The sequence below is a fragment of the Cariama cristata genome, unplaced genomic scaffold (assembly GCF_000690535.1).
Source record: "Cariama cristata isolate BGI_N322 unplaced genomic scaffold, ASM69053v1 scaffold2306, whole genome shotgun sequence".
In the NCBI taxonomy this organism is placed as follows: Eukaryota; Metazoa; Chordata; class Aves; order Cariamiformes; family Cariamidae; genus Cariama; species Cariama cristata.
In genome coordinates this window covers 29,835-43,627 of record NW_009623630.1, presented here as the reverse complement: position 1 = coordinate 43,627, position 13,793 = coordinate 29,835, and the positions used below count along the sequence as shown (strand labels likewise).

The 13,793-nt window shown below is 38.9% G+C and overlaps 1 protein-coding gene across 2 annotated transcripts in view; it reads left to right on the top strand.

Moving 5' to 3' along the window:
• The window catches only part of MCF2L (MCF.2 cell line derived transforming sequence-like), a 70,930-nt gene that overhangs the window by 42,593 nt on the left and 14,544 nt on the right, over positions 1 to 13,793 (top strand). For both annotated transcript variants that reach the window (XM_009702798.1, XM_009702799.1), the window contains exons 8-18: positions 1,576 to 1,690; positions 2,654 to 2,773; positions 3,646 to 3,837; positions 4,055 to 4,246; positions 4,954 to 5,113; positions 5,262 to 5,332; positions 6,403 to 6,479; positions 7,533 to 7,599; positions 10,937 to 11,052; positions 12,026 to 12,095; positions 13,561 to 13,653. In XM_009702798.1, the coding sequence (XP_009701100.1) occupies positions 1,576 to 1,690; positions 2,654 to 2,773; positions 3,646 to 3,837; positions 4,055 to 4,246; positions 4,954 to 5,113; positions 5,262 to 5,332; positions 6,403 to 6,479; positions 7,533 to 7,599; positions 10,937 to 11,052; positions 12,026 to 12,095; positions 13,561 to 13,653 (1,273 nt within the window). The remainder of the gene's footprint in view (positions 1 to 1,575; positions 1,691 to 2,653; positions 2,774 to 3,645; positions 3,838 to 4,054; positions 4,247 to 4,953; positions 5,114 to 5,261; positions 5,333 to 6,402; positions 6,480 to 7,532; positions 7,600 to 10,936; positions 11,053 to 12,025; positions 12,096 to 13,560; positions 13,654 to 13,793) is intronic.

Sequence of the window (13,793 nt, the reverse complement as noted above, 5' to 3'; positions counted from 1 at the left end):
GGGTCACCTGGCTATAAGGAAATAGGGGATGAGGTTTGAGTTCCAGTACCAACAAAGTAACTTTTTCCTTTTTGTCAGATTTGGGCTGTAGAGTTGAGCAGCTTTTCCTTATTTTAAAGAATATCGATGCTTTGTTTAGAGGCTAAAGTGCAATCCAAGGAAATCTTGCTGCCATAGCGAAGGCAGAAGGGAAGACAGAAATGATATATCCCTTCTTTTCCGTAGACTTGTCCACTTTTGTTAAGTTCGTTTGAATTGAAGTGGGACCTTTCTTTTTCTTTAAACCTGCCCAAAGGAGCTTCCAACATTGCTGATGCTGATCAATGTCGTTATTAGCCTTTAAAGGGCTACTAGGGAGTACACCGCTCTTGAAGTATCTATGCACAAACTTCCTATATGCTTCCTTTGGGGATATAAGTAATAGATGTTTTCCTTTGCTCCCTGCCCACTACCCCCCCTTAAATTACTGCCAGGTTTGAAGACATTATATCACCATAAACCAGATGTAAATTTGCACAAAGCTGTGAAAGCATAGCTCATTTCCCCCAGGCAGTATTCTGCATTCTTTTTTTGTCTGTCATTCCATGTTTCTGTTACACTCGAGCTGTCTTTTCTGTCCAAATAACTGTCCATTCCAATCCACAAAGCTTGGCAGAAGTAGCTTTTTTTGGTCGTTGTTGCTGTCAGCTATCCGAAGGACAATTGGGATGGGGGTTGCTAAGTTATCCAAAACATTCCCACTCAATACAATATCTGACGGAAGTTGGAACAAACTCTGTGTGTGTGTGTGTCCCTGCCTTTTTTCTAATCAGTTTTAACTTGTAAATTCAGGGTTCGTTTCTATGCTATTGAAGACAAAAGTTCATTAAAATTCTGATGTATGGCCTTCCCTGGATGTAACCGAAGTACAGCAAAGCGCACTGTAAAGATAAGTCCATGGGATACCATACTGTCAAATGCAATATTGGAAGATAAGTTGAAAAGTAAAAGTTTTAAGGCATTCGCCAAAATTATAATTGAAGAAGGCTCTTTTCATCGCAGTACTGCTGTACACTTGCCTGCGATATTTAAGTAGTAACTCTGCTCAGAAGAGGAGGAGCAATGACCTTCAGGTTTATTATGAGCCTTGCTCCGAGGAGTGAAATGTAAGGGCAGCTGGCTGGTCACAGCTGTACGAATTTTTGCCTTCATTTTTCCTTATAGCCCAAGGCTTGGGTTCCTCAAGGCCCTAGCCCACACACATTTGCATCTTTTATTTATGTTTGCTAGACCCAAGTCCCCATGTCCCCAGGCCAGAGCTGAGAAGTAGTATATGCAGCAGCTAGCTTCAAATCAGCACTTGCCAATTTTTCAGAACTTAATGTTTGTGTTGGATTTCAGTTTTACATCCATGTTATTCTAGGAAACAATTCTGTGCAATACTCAAAAAAGTTTCCTGTATCCAGTTTATTTTTTCTGGAAAATATTGCTTTGGGGAGGCTTTTTATTTACTATGGAAGATTGTATTGTCCCTTGAAGGTTGCACCCATCATTCTTACGGTATTTCTGGGTTTTGTGTTGGTGGTTTTTTTAAAGGCTTCTGGCTCAGTTACATGAAACGGAGGCTGCCTTTGATGAGTTTTGGATTAAGCATCAGCAAAAACTTGAGCAGTGTCTGCGCCTTCGGAACTTTGAACAGAATTTCAGAGAGGTGAGAACTTCTTGGTGGCAGTCAGTGTTTGGTAATATAGAAATGATTCAGAAGAAAATACTTCCCCCTCTTGTTTTTGCAGCTCTTGGTGTGCTTGAAAGCTTTCTCCAACCTTTTTCTTGTACGTGTCCTTACTTGACATAGTGCTATCTTTACTACCTTGAATACTTGCCTATAGAGACATAAGAGCTTCTCTTCTGCAGTCTTAGGATTTATTTTTTTTTTTCCACGGGCCCAGCAGTGTATAAGCGTTCAAAAAGGCCTTTGAAACCTGTTCTCCACCACAGAAGCATAATATGCTGGCTGCAACGCTTTCATCTTGCCAATAGGCCCTTTTATGGAACCAAGACTTACCTAAACCTTCTGGCTGATATTTCATAAAACAGTCTCCAACACTGTGGGTGGGAAGTTGCAACCACACTGTTAGAAGCTGGGTGGAGGCTGAACTACAATATTTACAGCCAGTTTCTGATCTCATGTTAGTTTAACTCATATGCTTGATGGCACCGACAGTCTCTTTACGCTGGTGTAGCTGATCTGAGAGCACGGCCCCTGTGTCTCCGTGGGAGCAACGCTCAGAAACCCACTTACAAGTGTGTCTGTCTCTCAACCCATTGGTAGGGTGAGGGCCTCTGCCTCATGTTTTGCTGTTTATGTTAATGTTGCTTTGTATTACTGTCAGCTCGTAAAAACAAGATCATAAATGTTTCCTGAGCATTAGTTTTCATACATTTTTTTTTCAGTACCAGGAAACAGGATTACTTCACTGCATTTCCTTTGTATTTGTTTTCATTTTGAATTGGGGGTAAAGGTAGGCTGACAAAAAAGTGATTTGTCTCTGCGTCCCAGTAACCCCGTATTGTGAGTCACCTGACTGGAAATAGTGGCTATCAGCTGTTTAACTGGTGGGTCTCCAGAGAGGTGGAATCATCTTCATTGATACAGAGCTGCGTCTCCTTTCAGGTCAAAGCAGCTTTGGATATTGTGTCTGAGAGACTGTCTGCTTTCACGGATGTGGGAAACAGCTGTTCACATGTGGAGCATATTTTGAAAGATCTTGCCAACTTTGAAGAAAAATCATGTGTAAGAACTCTGCAAGTCTCCTTCATTTCTAGTATGACAACGCGTGTGTCGGGGGAACGGTATTTGGTCACTGAGTATATCTTATGAGCAGAGCTTAAGCTGACAACAGAATCAATGTCTCAGGTAATGCGCAGAAGGAATTAAAATAAAACCTTTGACCATTGGAGCGGCCCAGTTCTCAGGCATCCCTCAAAGAAGAGCAGAGTGACCAGTCACAAAGTCGGTGTGATTGGTTCATGGAAGAATTGCATAAAGTGTCTACATAGCCAAGTTCTGCACTTCATGATCAAGGGGCCACTTCCATTCCTATTAAAGGCACTTATTTCATTAAATCTCAGAAATGAGAAAGCTGTGTATTGAATGTACAATATGTTAAAAGATGACCAACAGAAACATACACTCTGAACAATGTAGAAAGGGAATCTTATTATGGTCTATGCTTCACAATAAAATACGTAGCTCTATAAGTGAAGTCATTGCTCTTGAGGCTGAGGTGCTGGAGTTAGGTATTTTTTAATTTGGGCTCAGATTGCTGGTGTACTCCAAAGTGCATACATCCACACACAGCCATTCTGCTGAATAACTAAGACATAGAAAGACAATAGTGGTTCCTTCCCAGGGAGGCCTGTGATTAAACTCATTAATGTTTCGGAAGTACTCTGATACAATAAAGAAGGCTGCATAAAAGGTCCTGGACATCTCAGAAGACAGGAGATCTCTTTAATTTATTAAGCAAGGCAGGTGTTAACTAAAGATGTATTCTTTATCAACATGTGTGTTTTACTGTGTAAAAACAAATGGTATAATTTTTAATTTTTTCGTTGATGTTGATGCAAGTAAAGATGTACCTAAATCAGTGCTTGCTTTCTTAGGCAACTATAGCAAAAGCCAGAATGCTAGCCTCAGAGGGTGATGCTTTTATTCAAAGCAATCATTATGCTGTGGACTCCATCATTCCAAAATGCAATGAACTTCATTATCTCTGTGATGCCTTCACTACTGAGACAGAACGGAGGAGGAATCTTCTTAACAAATCTCTGGAACTGCATGGTTTACTAGAAAAGGTAACTCTTGTATGGAACAGTTCTGTTTCCCATCATGTTTGCTAAAACCTCCGTCAACCAGTTGTCATAATGGCAGGTAAAAATATCTGTGTGTGCCGGAAGTTTTCTCCTTAAATAGCTGAACAAATCACAAGTAGAAGTATGACATGTTTTAGACCTCTTAGTGTTTGATGCTGACATTGGTGCATTCTGAGCCTGTTCTTTTCTCTGTTTCTAGTCTATGAAGTGGTGCGATGAAGGAATTTATCTGCTGGCTTCACAGCCAGTAGATAAGTGTCAGTCTCAGGATGGTGCAGAATCAGCATTACAGGAGATCGAGAAATTCCTGGACACTGGTGCAGGCAATAAAATCAAGGAGTTGAATAAAATTTACAGAGAGTATGCACACATCCTTAATGAGGATCTAAAGGTACCAGAAGACGTTTATGTGTATCTATGCATCCATTTGTTAATTTTAGAATTGCTGTCTTGCATGGCCATTGATAAAGCTAAATAATCAATGCCAGGAGTCATACCTGGGAACTGGAAAGCCAACACATTTCCTTACCTGAGGTGCTAGTCCTGTCGTATGTTTGGATAAGCACCAAGGGCTTCAGAGCCTTTTAATAACTACTTCAATTTTTAAGATAGTAGGATTGCTTTTTTTAAAAAAAAATCTCCCAAGCGAGTATTTGAAATATCTTTTTTATGTAGCAAAAAAATGCCTGTCCTTGATATTTATATGACTTCTGCTTTGTAACTGCTTTTTTTAGAACTTGAGAATATGTCCCTTTTCCTCTTGGTTGATCTCTTCATGTAACAGAACCATTATACGCTGTCAAAAGAACTCTTCCCTATTTTTTTTTTTTTAAATTGAAACCTGAACCCCATTGGTTTCTGTATAGCAAGCACACAAAATGTTTTATGAAGTGATGTTCCAATTTTTAAGTGTACTAAATGACTGTAAATTATGCATTGTTAGGAGTGAAGAGTAGGGTAACTTTTTTCTATGTGGTATAAAAGCAATTGCAAGTTCAAATCAATGGGCTGTACATGGCAGTGTAGCTTGTTGATAGGTCTCTGACAGGGTTGTTGTTTTTGGGTTTTTTTTCTATTTTATTTCTGTGGCAACGGTAGGAGCATGTGCAAAAGGTTTTCCAGAAGCAAGAAAGTATGGAAGAAATGTTTCAAAAGAGACAAGTAAGTCTTAAGAAACTGGCAGCTAAGCAGACACGTCCTGTTCAACCAGTTGCACCAAGACCCGAAGCCTTTGTAAAATCTCCTTGTACCTCACCAGGTAAGTAACTGTAATAGCCTTTAACTAAATTTTTTCGCTATGCTGAGAAACTTAAAGAAACTTTCAGCTGTAATTTGTGGTTGCACAAACATCTGTGTCAGATCTGCTGGAGTTCTAACTGCTGTTTGATTTTGGTTTACATGCTCAGGTCTTCAAAGAGAATACGTATCCAACTCAGAAAGCAGTGCACTTCGGAGGGTGAATTACAGAAGAGGAAAGGTAATTTTTTTTTTCTTTGTGCTTTTCATGCACGTACTGCTTGAGAAAGTTATAATATAATGGAATATTCAGGAACTTCAAGAAGAATAAGGCAATTCCACTGAAAAAGTGATGGTATTGCCCCTATCGAAGTAACTCTGGTGAAGCAGTGATGTGGTTTAAATAGAGGCTGCTTTGTTGCTGGGCTGGGTATGAGGGAAGGTAAAGTAAATAGTTGCCTATATTGGGAAAAATGTTAGGGGCAGCAAAATATAAAATCTACGAACAGGAAACATTTATTATTTGCCAGGAGTAATTGGCTACTCTTAAAACTGGTGAAAGTGGAGAGGTAGTTGTCGTTGGCTCCAAGACAGCTTCACTTGACCTAATGGGTTGCCATTCCCAAGTGGGGATGGTCTTCCTGCCCCGCCTCCGGCAAGGAAAGTAACCTGGCGGCAGCAACAGACACAAGTAGTTCCCCACTGGGTTAGAGAGGTGAATCAACTCAGCAAAGGTTCAGCAAAAGGCAGTGCGAGGAGGAAGGCAAGACCACAAGACCAGTAGGGACAACAGTTGGAGGAAAGGGTTAGTTCAGGGGAGTTGAAAGCAGAACCTCTCATTTTTTTATGTTTTTTTTTTTCAGCAAACCATAATTAGGTCAGCCATCACAGTAAAAGTTGAAAGGTCAAGTTAGGAACTTACCAGAAAGTTAGCACAGTACCTCATTTTTAGCTTGGAAAACAGACTAAGGCCAGTGTTGCCTTCAAGAATATGCTGGTGCTCTGCTGTTGTCTTCCTGGAAAGGGGCCTTGAACCACCGTCTTTTCTAAGCTGGCCTTTCATGGAGAACTCCCTGTGTCTAAATGTTCTTATGCGCTTCAAGTCCTTCAGGTGGACTTTGATTATTACTTTGATTTTTTTTTTTTTAAGCATTCTTGCAAATTGCCTTCATTTTTAATGGAGTACAGTCTTTCCTGTGAAAATGCATGCACGTAGAGCTGAGTGCAAAGCTCCGTATTTTAAAGTGGTTTTCCCCCATCGGCGTTGGGATGATGACTTTGTTGTTGTTGGTTGTTTGTTCCCTTCTTTAGAGTGAAATGACTGAACTCCATCAAAGCAGAGGAGGATCTACAATGGATGATGATGAAAACCTAGCTGTGTTACGGCAGTAAGTATATTTTGATAAACAAAAAAAGCTTTTTCTCTGATTTGGTTCCAGCAAAGGCTGAGTTTGGCTAAGGATTTGATAAGACAGGTACGCTTCTCTGAATTAAGCCTCAGCGCTTTTTGAAATGCACTGGCTATGCTCTGTACACAGAGGAAGATATTTCAGTGTGTCTGCAGCATTATTTATAGTTTATACAGTACCAGACTTTGCTTTGCTGCAGTGAGGTGATACTATGGCAGGATAACTACGTATTTTCATTTCAGAGATGACATAGTTTTGAGTAATAAGCGTCCTGTAAATCTAATGGAGGTTTTTGTCTCCATGCTTCAGAAAACTTTATCTTTTTATTTGACTCTTTTTAGCCCCTGTTTTGATAAATGTTACAAAAACTCATTCTCTCAAAAACTAAACAGCACCACCTATATTTAAAAAATAACTTAGTACCACCTGCGATGTTTATAGCAGAGCTTGCATTTCTACCTGTAAACTAGATACTTCTGCTGTCTTTCCACTGTTACAAGCACGTGTTAAATCGCACAAAATCACAAGGGCCAGGGGGTTGGGGGAAATCATGCTTGCTTGACTATTAGGGAAATTAAACTTATAGCAGCATTGTGATATTTAAAGTGTGCCCCAAATGCCTCTAATTTAAAATGACCAGTGCAACTTTAAATCTGTATTTGATAATCCTATGCAACTCATAACTCCAGCTCCTGTAATACTTGTGAACACAGCATAACCAGATTTTGTATGTACAATGATAAAATGCCTCACTGCTTCAATTCAATTACTACAGCACTTAAAATGCTAGATTTTACTTTCTTCCTGTTTAAATACATTTTCAAAAATTTTAAAATGTTTTAAAAATACCTGCTTCTCAATAAGGATATATAAACTGGTGACAGAAATATCCATGAAACATCACATTTTCCATTACCTGGAAATTGTTCTTTTATTGTGTGAAGTAAAGTACAAACACAGACGAAGTTAATGTTCCCTCACTACTTTGCATAAGTGAAAAGGCCTACCTTAATTGTCATTCTTTGTCTACAGACACGTAATTAATGAACTTATTGAGACTGAACGTGCATATGTGGAAGAACTTCTCTGCGTTCTGGAGGTAAAGATTAAATTTCACTGCGGCTGTTAGTGACACTCTCTCTTGCATTTCACAGATGCTCTTATGCTTTCTTTATCCCTGTAATGCCTCTGCGTGTCCCATCAAGCACTGTGATCAATTACATCTCTCCTCTCTCATCGTATTTTCACAGAGGCAGGAATGTGCAATTTTTTTCTAGAAATACTCATGCAATTAGGACTTTTTATTAGAAAACACAAATTGGGCAGAAAATAAGATATGCCTAACTATTGAGGTGTAACATGGTGAGATTTGTTATGATCATTAATTCCTGCAAAAGTTCATTCCAGAGTCTTAGGTCAACTCCAGGAAGGTCGTGTGTCACACAGGAATGTGAATCTGCCTTGAAAGAATCTTGTGTCAGAGGAGAAAATTTGTTTTTTGCATCCCTCTTTGCATATCTTTAGTTGATCTTCCAAATGTCTTGGGTACAACTGTGGGAACAGAATGCCTTGTAATAATATCTGCGTTCAAAATTGTAAAGGAAACAAAGCTGTTCCCTTTGCTCCACACTGGTGGAGGCACAATTGCAGTACTGCTGAGTTGCAGTATTCTGTGTTGTTCCTCAGGTTTAAGTCTTCAGACATGGATGTGTCATTTTGTTGTAGTCCAGTTTTGACTGTAGGAGATGATGAAGTTGCAGATAACTGAGGTTGAATTATTTTAATCAGGATGAATTGGAATTGAGCCAAGTGGGTACTCTTGGTGTCCCTGCCCATATTAAGCTCCGAAATAGGAGCTGTCTGAAGTTATGGACTGGGAATGATAATTTCTGAGTACATACCTTCAAGTAAGAGTACTGTATGAGGGTTTTGAACTCTGGTCTTGCTTTTGCCTAGTTTGTACTCAGCTTCCCATAGCGTTTACGTCCTGGGCCCGGTCCAAGTGCTAGGAAGTGTTCGTGACAGTACAGTGGTCGCATCTGATGTGTGGTAAGAAAGCAAGATAGGTCTGGAGTGGACCTTAAGATCGCTTTATTGTCTGCTTTTGTATGCAATGCTATCTGTACAGTTCTCTTCGTAAAATCAAGGTTCTAATAGTTGGAGGATGCAGCCCTTGTCTTGCTAGGCCAAGCTGTCTTGGTTTTCTGCGTATGTGATAGACTGTCCAGTACTCTGGCCATGCCAGGCACACTTCTCTGTGCCTCCTTGCAGTTTGGGATTCATCTCTCTTGAACTTGGATGACTAGAATTGCCAACAGTAATTCTGGATCAGATCCGTGCTGAGGTATGGTTCAATGGCAGTCTTCCAGCTTTTGAGTAATTCTGGTAAATAATCCATAGTTCTGGCTATTCTCCCAATTCCTTTGTTTCTCCTATTCTATTAATCTTTCCATTCTTCCTGTACAATAACCTGATACTCCTTTGGATGGAGAGTGTCTGCTATTATTGTGTCATATTTAATTGCCATGCATTTTCTCTCTGCCAAGGGTTCCAATAGAAGAAAACAAGGTAATTCCCAAGACTGATTATTGGGAAACTGCTATAACTGCTTTTATCCAAGCTTGATAGTTTTCCTTTCATTAATAACCACAGTCATCCCTCTTTAGCCTGTGAAATCCAGTCATTTTTACTGGAGAAAAATATTGGTCTAGTCTATTTTTAGGTATTGTATTCAACTCGTTTTTCCATTTACTTCAATGCTTTTAGAACAGCTTTTAAATGGAAAACTAAACAAAGCCTTATATATTCTTAAAGTAAGAAGAAATGATCCCTATGGCTGCATAAAGTAGCTTTCCCTTTCCTTTCTTAAAACATAAGTACTGCATAGGTAGTAAAATATGAAGGCTTTTATGTTAAATTTTTAAAATAAGTACTACGTCAGCCTGAAAAAAAATTAGTCAAAAGCTTTTTCTCACTGTATGGATTTCATGCTTTTGTTCCTTCGGAATTCCAAAGTGCTGAGCTCTGTCAGGTTTCTTGTCACCTCAGCTGGGTTTGGTACCCCTGCTTTGTGCCACTGCTGGCTTTGCTGCTATCGTCATGCTGCAGCATCATCTTTACTTCAAGCGGAACTGAATCGTTCTTCTTTTTCTGAAAATTTTTTAAACTCCATAAGGCTGTACCACTTCCCCCTGCCCCCTGCCAAGCTCTGCATTTTCCTGTTAGGGGGAGAGAGATGGGAGAGGGACAAATGGTTAGCTATCTGTGAGCTCCAGCAGCTTTGCCTATGCCGTTGTTGGGGGGAGGGTTGTGATGTTTGAGGGAAAAATACGCGGATTTAAAGGAATGTTTCTGCTTTTAAAAAATAAATCTAATCACTGTCCTATCCAAATGCTTGAATTCTTCAGGCTAGCTGAGTTTATTAGCTAGTTCTCCCACTTTTTGTAGTTTGAAATTCTTACTTGTACATGCACTTTTGCTTATCCTTTCATTTACTTTGTCAGTTTGTTATATTTCAGTGCAGTTTATTATAATCAGTGGCACTAACGCAATGATCACTTTGTCCATGATGGTTGTTTAAAAAAAAGAGAGAGAGAGAGAAATCTAATCCAAATCCAAAGTAGGTCGCATCATCTTCCTTCTGTGCCTGTACCCTAAGAAATCTAATTACCTTAAGAAATCTGCTTACAATACAGGTATTAGAGCATTCTTGCAGTTTTTCTGGTTGATCGCTTGGGAGTGTTTTGTTTGGGGTTTTCAGGGGGCAGAGGCGGTGGTGTGTGTTTGGGGTTTTTTCGTGTTTTGAGAGATCACAGATTAGTGATCTCGGGACCAGAGGAGAACAGTCCTGGGCTAAAGCCACCTGTGTGCTCTCTTTTCCTTACCTGTGCCACATAAACAGACAAGAGAATGTGACCTTATATGACAAATGGAAGATGTCAGAATCTAAAGTTACGACTCTTGGTACCAAAAGCTAATGAAAATGTCTTGAAGATAGAATTTGCAGCTTAACGGTTCCTGTTACCTGCAGAAATAACTCCAGGCAGTTTGTGCCCTCATATAGCTAAGACTAGCACGGAGGTTTGCATGTGTACTGGAATTGTGGCTTTAAACTCAGATGTGTAAAGTCTTAACAGAAAAAGTACGCAGTATAATTTGTGAGCAGTATGGGAATGCGTAGCCTTTGCTTGCTGGAAATGATTGCAAACTTTGTTTCATTCTTGCTTAACTAAAATTGCAGTAATTATTTGAATGTCTTTCTAAAGGTGACAGGTGTGTCTCACTGGACTGGTGGAAAAACAGAATGTGTATTCTTTTCTCATGACTGATTCTGAGCCCTTTCTTTGCTGTCTGTCAGCCTTCAGGCAGACTGCCTTGGAGAGAGGTAAGTACTGCAAGTGAAGGGAGATCATCAGCGTGCCCTCTCTGTGTTGCAGGGTTATGCTGCAGAGATGGACAACCCCTTAATGGCTCATCTCATCCCACCAGAACTCCAAAATAAGAAGGATATCTTGTTTGGGAATATGGAAGAAATTTATCACTTTCACAACAGGTGAGGATTTGCATTCAGATCTAAAAATAGCATTTGGATGGGATTCTTTACCCTTTCTTTTAATCTGATTTAAATTGCTAAAAGAATCTTACTGAGTCTCACTTGGCTATCTGGCATGTCCAAATTCATATTGCACAGAAGAAGAAAAGCAAAGTCTCTATAAAAGAGGAGCAGAGCTGTGTGAAACTTTATTCAAATGTTTGTAGTACACGGATAAAATTTTGCATTGTGGTCCTCTAGCTGAAGAAAGGTATTTGGGATCTGGTTACAAGCTAATTAAAGCAAGGGGTTTTTTGGGTTTGTTTTTTGGTTTGGTTTTGTTTTGTTTTTTAAATTTGCTATGGAAAGTAAATTATTATTCTAAACCACAAATTCTCAACTGTTACTTCCGATTGAGACTGGTTAATTTTATACTTAAGTGACTCTCTCTGAAGTTTGAATCCTTGCTGCTGGAGAGGTATTTCTTCACAGGATAATATTTAAATTGGTAGAAAAGAGAATTATTTTCAAGAGAAGTTAAGCATATTAAATAGTAGTTTTTTATTCAGGTAAAACTAGACTGGAAGTTTTGCCACTGATTTTTTTGGGTGGGGATTTTTTGTTTTGGGGAGGTGGGGTTTGGTTCGTTTGTTTGTTTTGTGGTGTTTGGTAGTATTTGGAAGGAAAAACCAAACACATTAAACTGCACAAATCCTGCTGCTCAATATGTAAGGCAAGGAAACAAAGTTCTCCTTCCTTCTCCAATCTTATATTTGATTTCACTTGTAGGAATAGTAAGCTAAAAGAAATTGGTCAGAATGTTTGTTTTAATTTGGTATCCCTTTTTAAGGGCATGATCTAGAAGAGTTCTGTTTAGTTTTGTAGTACAGAATTACAAGTCTGTGTCCAAAAGTTTAGAAAACAAATTGCAAGAATGTGAACATCTACTACAACTTTTTTAACATGTGCTCTAAGAAAATTTTCTTCCTTATAGAATATTCCTGAGAGAACTAGAAAACTACGTAGAATACCCAGAACTGGTAGGACGGTGCTTTCTGGATCAGGTACGTGTCAGCTTTTGCTGGCATTTCGTTCATAAGCCCCTCTAGGACTGTAACATACGAGAGTGGTTTTCATGTAAAGGATGAAGACAAGAGGAAAGGGTCTCAAGTTGCATCAGGGGAGATTCAGGTTGGATATTAGGAAGAACTTCTTCACTGTAAGAGTCGTTAGGCATTGGAACAGACTCCCCAGGGAGGTGGTGGAGTCACCGTCCCTGGAGGTGTTCAAAAACGTTTAGATGTGGTGCTTCAAGACATGGTTTAGTGGGTTTAGTGGACATGGTGGCACTGAGTAGACGGCTGGACTTGATGATCTTTGAGGTCTCTTCCAACCATAATGATTCTATGATTCAATGTAGTAATTGCCACCACATCCCCTTTTGTTTGTCTTCAACAGGTAACAGGTTGAGAATGTAGATGATAATTGAGACCTGGGGATACTTTCCACTGTGGGGTAATCACTTTTGTTAGAAAGAGCTACTACCTTGTTGAAAGAAAACTGCTTTATTAAAGGAAAAGGCAGTTAGGAAAACATGAAGAGGACTCATGCATTGCATCGTTTCACATCACTATAAGTGACTGGTTTTCTTGGTTAGATTTCTTTACTGGATATTTTGTTGTTGTTCTCTTCTGTTTTCTTTAAAAAGTACACCTCAACTGAGTAAATCCAAATTATTCTGTAAATTGAAAACTATGACAAAATTAAACTGTTTTAATCTGGGATTTATTAAACAATGAGTCTCACCCATAGTATACTAAAGGCTAAATAGGAAACTGTTTATGGAAATCAGTCTCCTGTTGTTGCTAACTATTGATGCTCTGAAACTCCTGGAAGGAGCCATCCCTTCCCCTTCTGTTTACTGGCTATATCCCTGGAGATGCTGTTTCCTAAAACAGAGGGGCAGAGGTACTTCTGTGCCTGCTGATTTCCCACATAGTCTTTCCTTTATATCTATAATTACTATGATATTTTCAACAGTCTTATTTCCTTTTGTTTTCAACAAGTGCTGAAGTCATGCTATTTAGTTGCTGAAGTGATAAAGGGCAACAAACTGTCTGGTCTACCTTAGTGCAAATCCCAGTGAAAAACACATAAAATGAAAATGTATAAAAGAAAAAAGGGCAAAGACTTTTAAATAAAGCATAGAGGGACTTGTGGTCAGGCATTCATAGAAGTATTTTTCATATTGTAATAGAAATGTATTTGTAAATATAATATATGCTTCTTTGTAAGGTGCTGAAGCAAAAATTAACAGGAGCTTTTTATTCTGATGTCCCAAGTACAGAATTAGTAGCCATTACAAAATCAGTGATTTTGAATAATTGGTTTTTGCTTGGGAGATCTCAAGGAATTGCATTTGTTGTTGTTGGGTTTTTTGGTAGCCTTATTATGAAAAAAATTTTTACGAATTTTGTCTATTAAGGTCACAAGAATTTATTAATTTTTTGCTTGTCTCTCCAATTTCAGATGGAAGATTTCCAGATTTATGAAAAATACTGTCAAAATAAACCTCGATCTGAAAGTTTGTGGAGGCAGTTTTCAGATTCTGTATTCTTTCAGGTATGCTTGCTTGAGTCTCTAAAATAATTGTGGTTTTGGTTTCGTTGTGGCTTGGGGGTTTTGTTTATTTTTATTATTATTATCTCAAGAACAAATAACAAAAATATTTATTAGTGTCCTGATGAAATCCAACACTGATT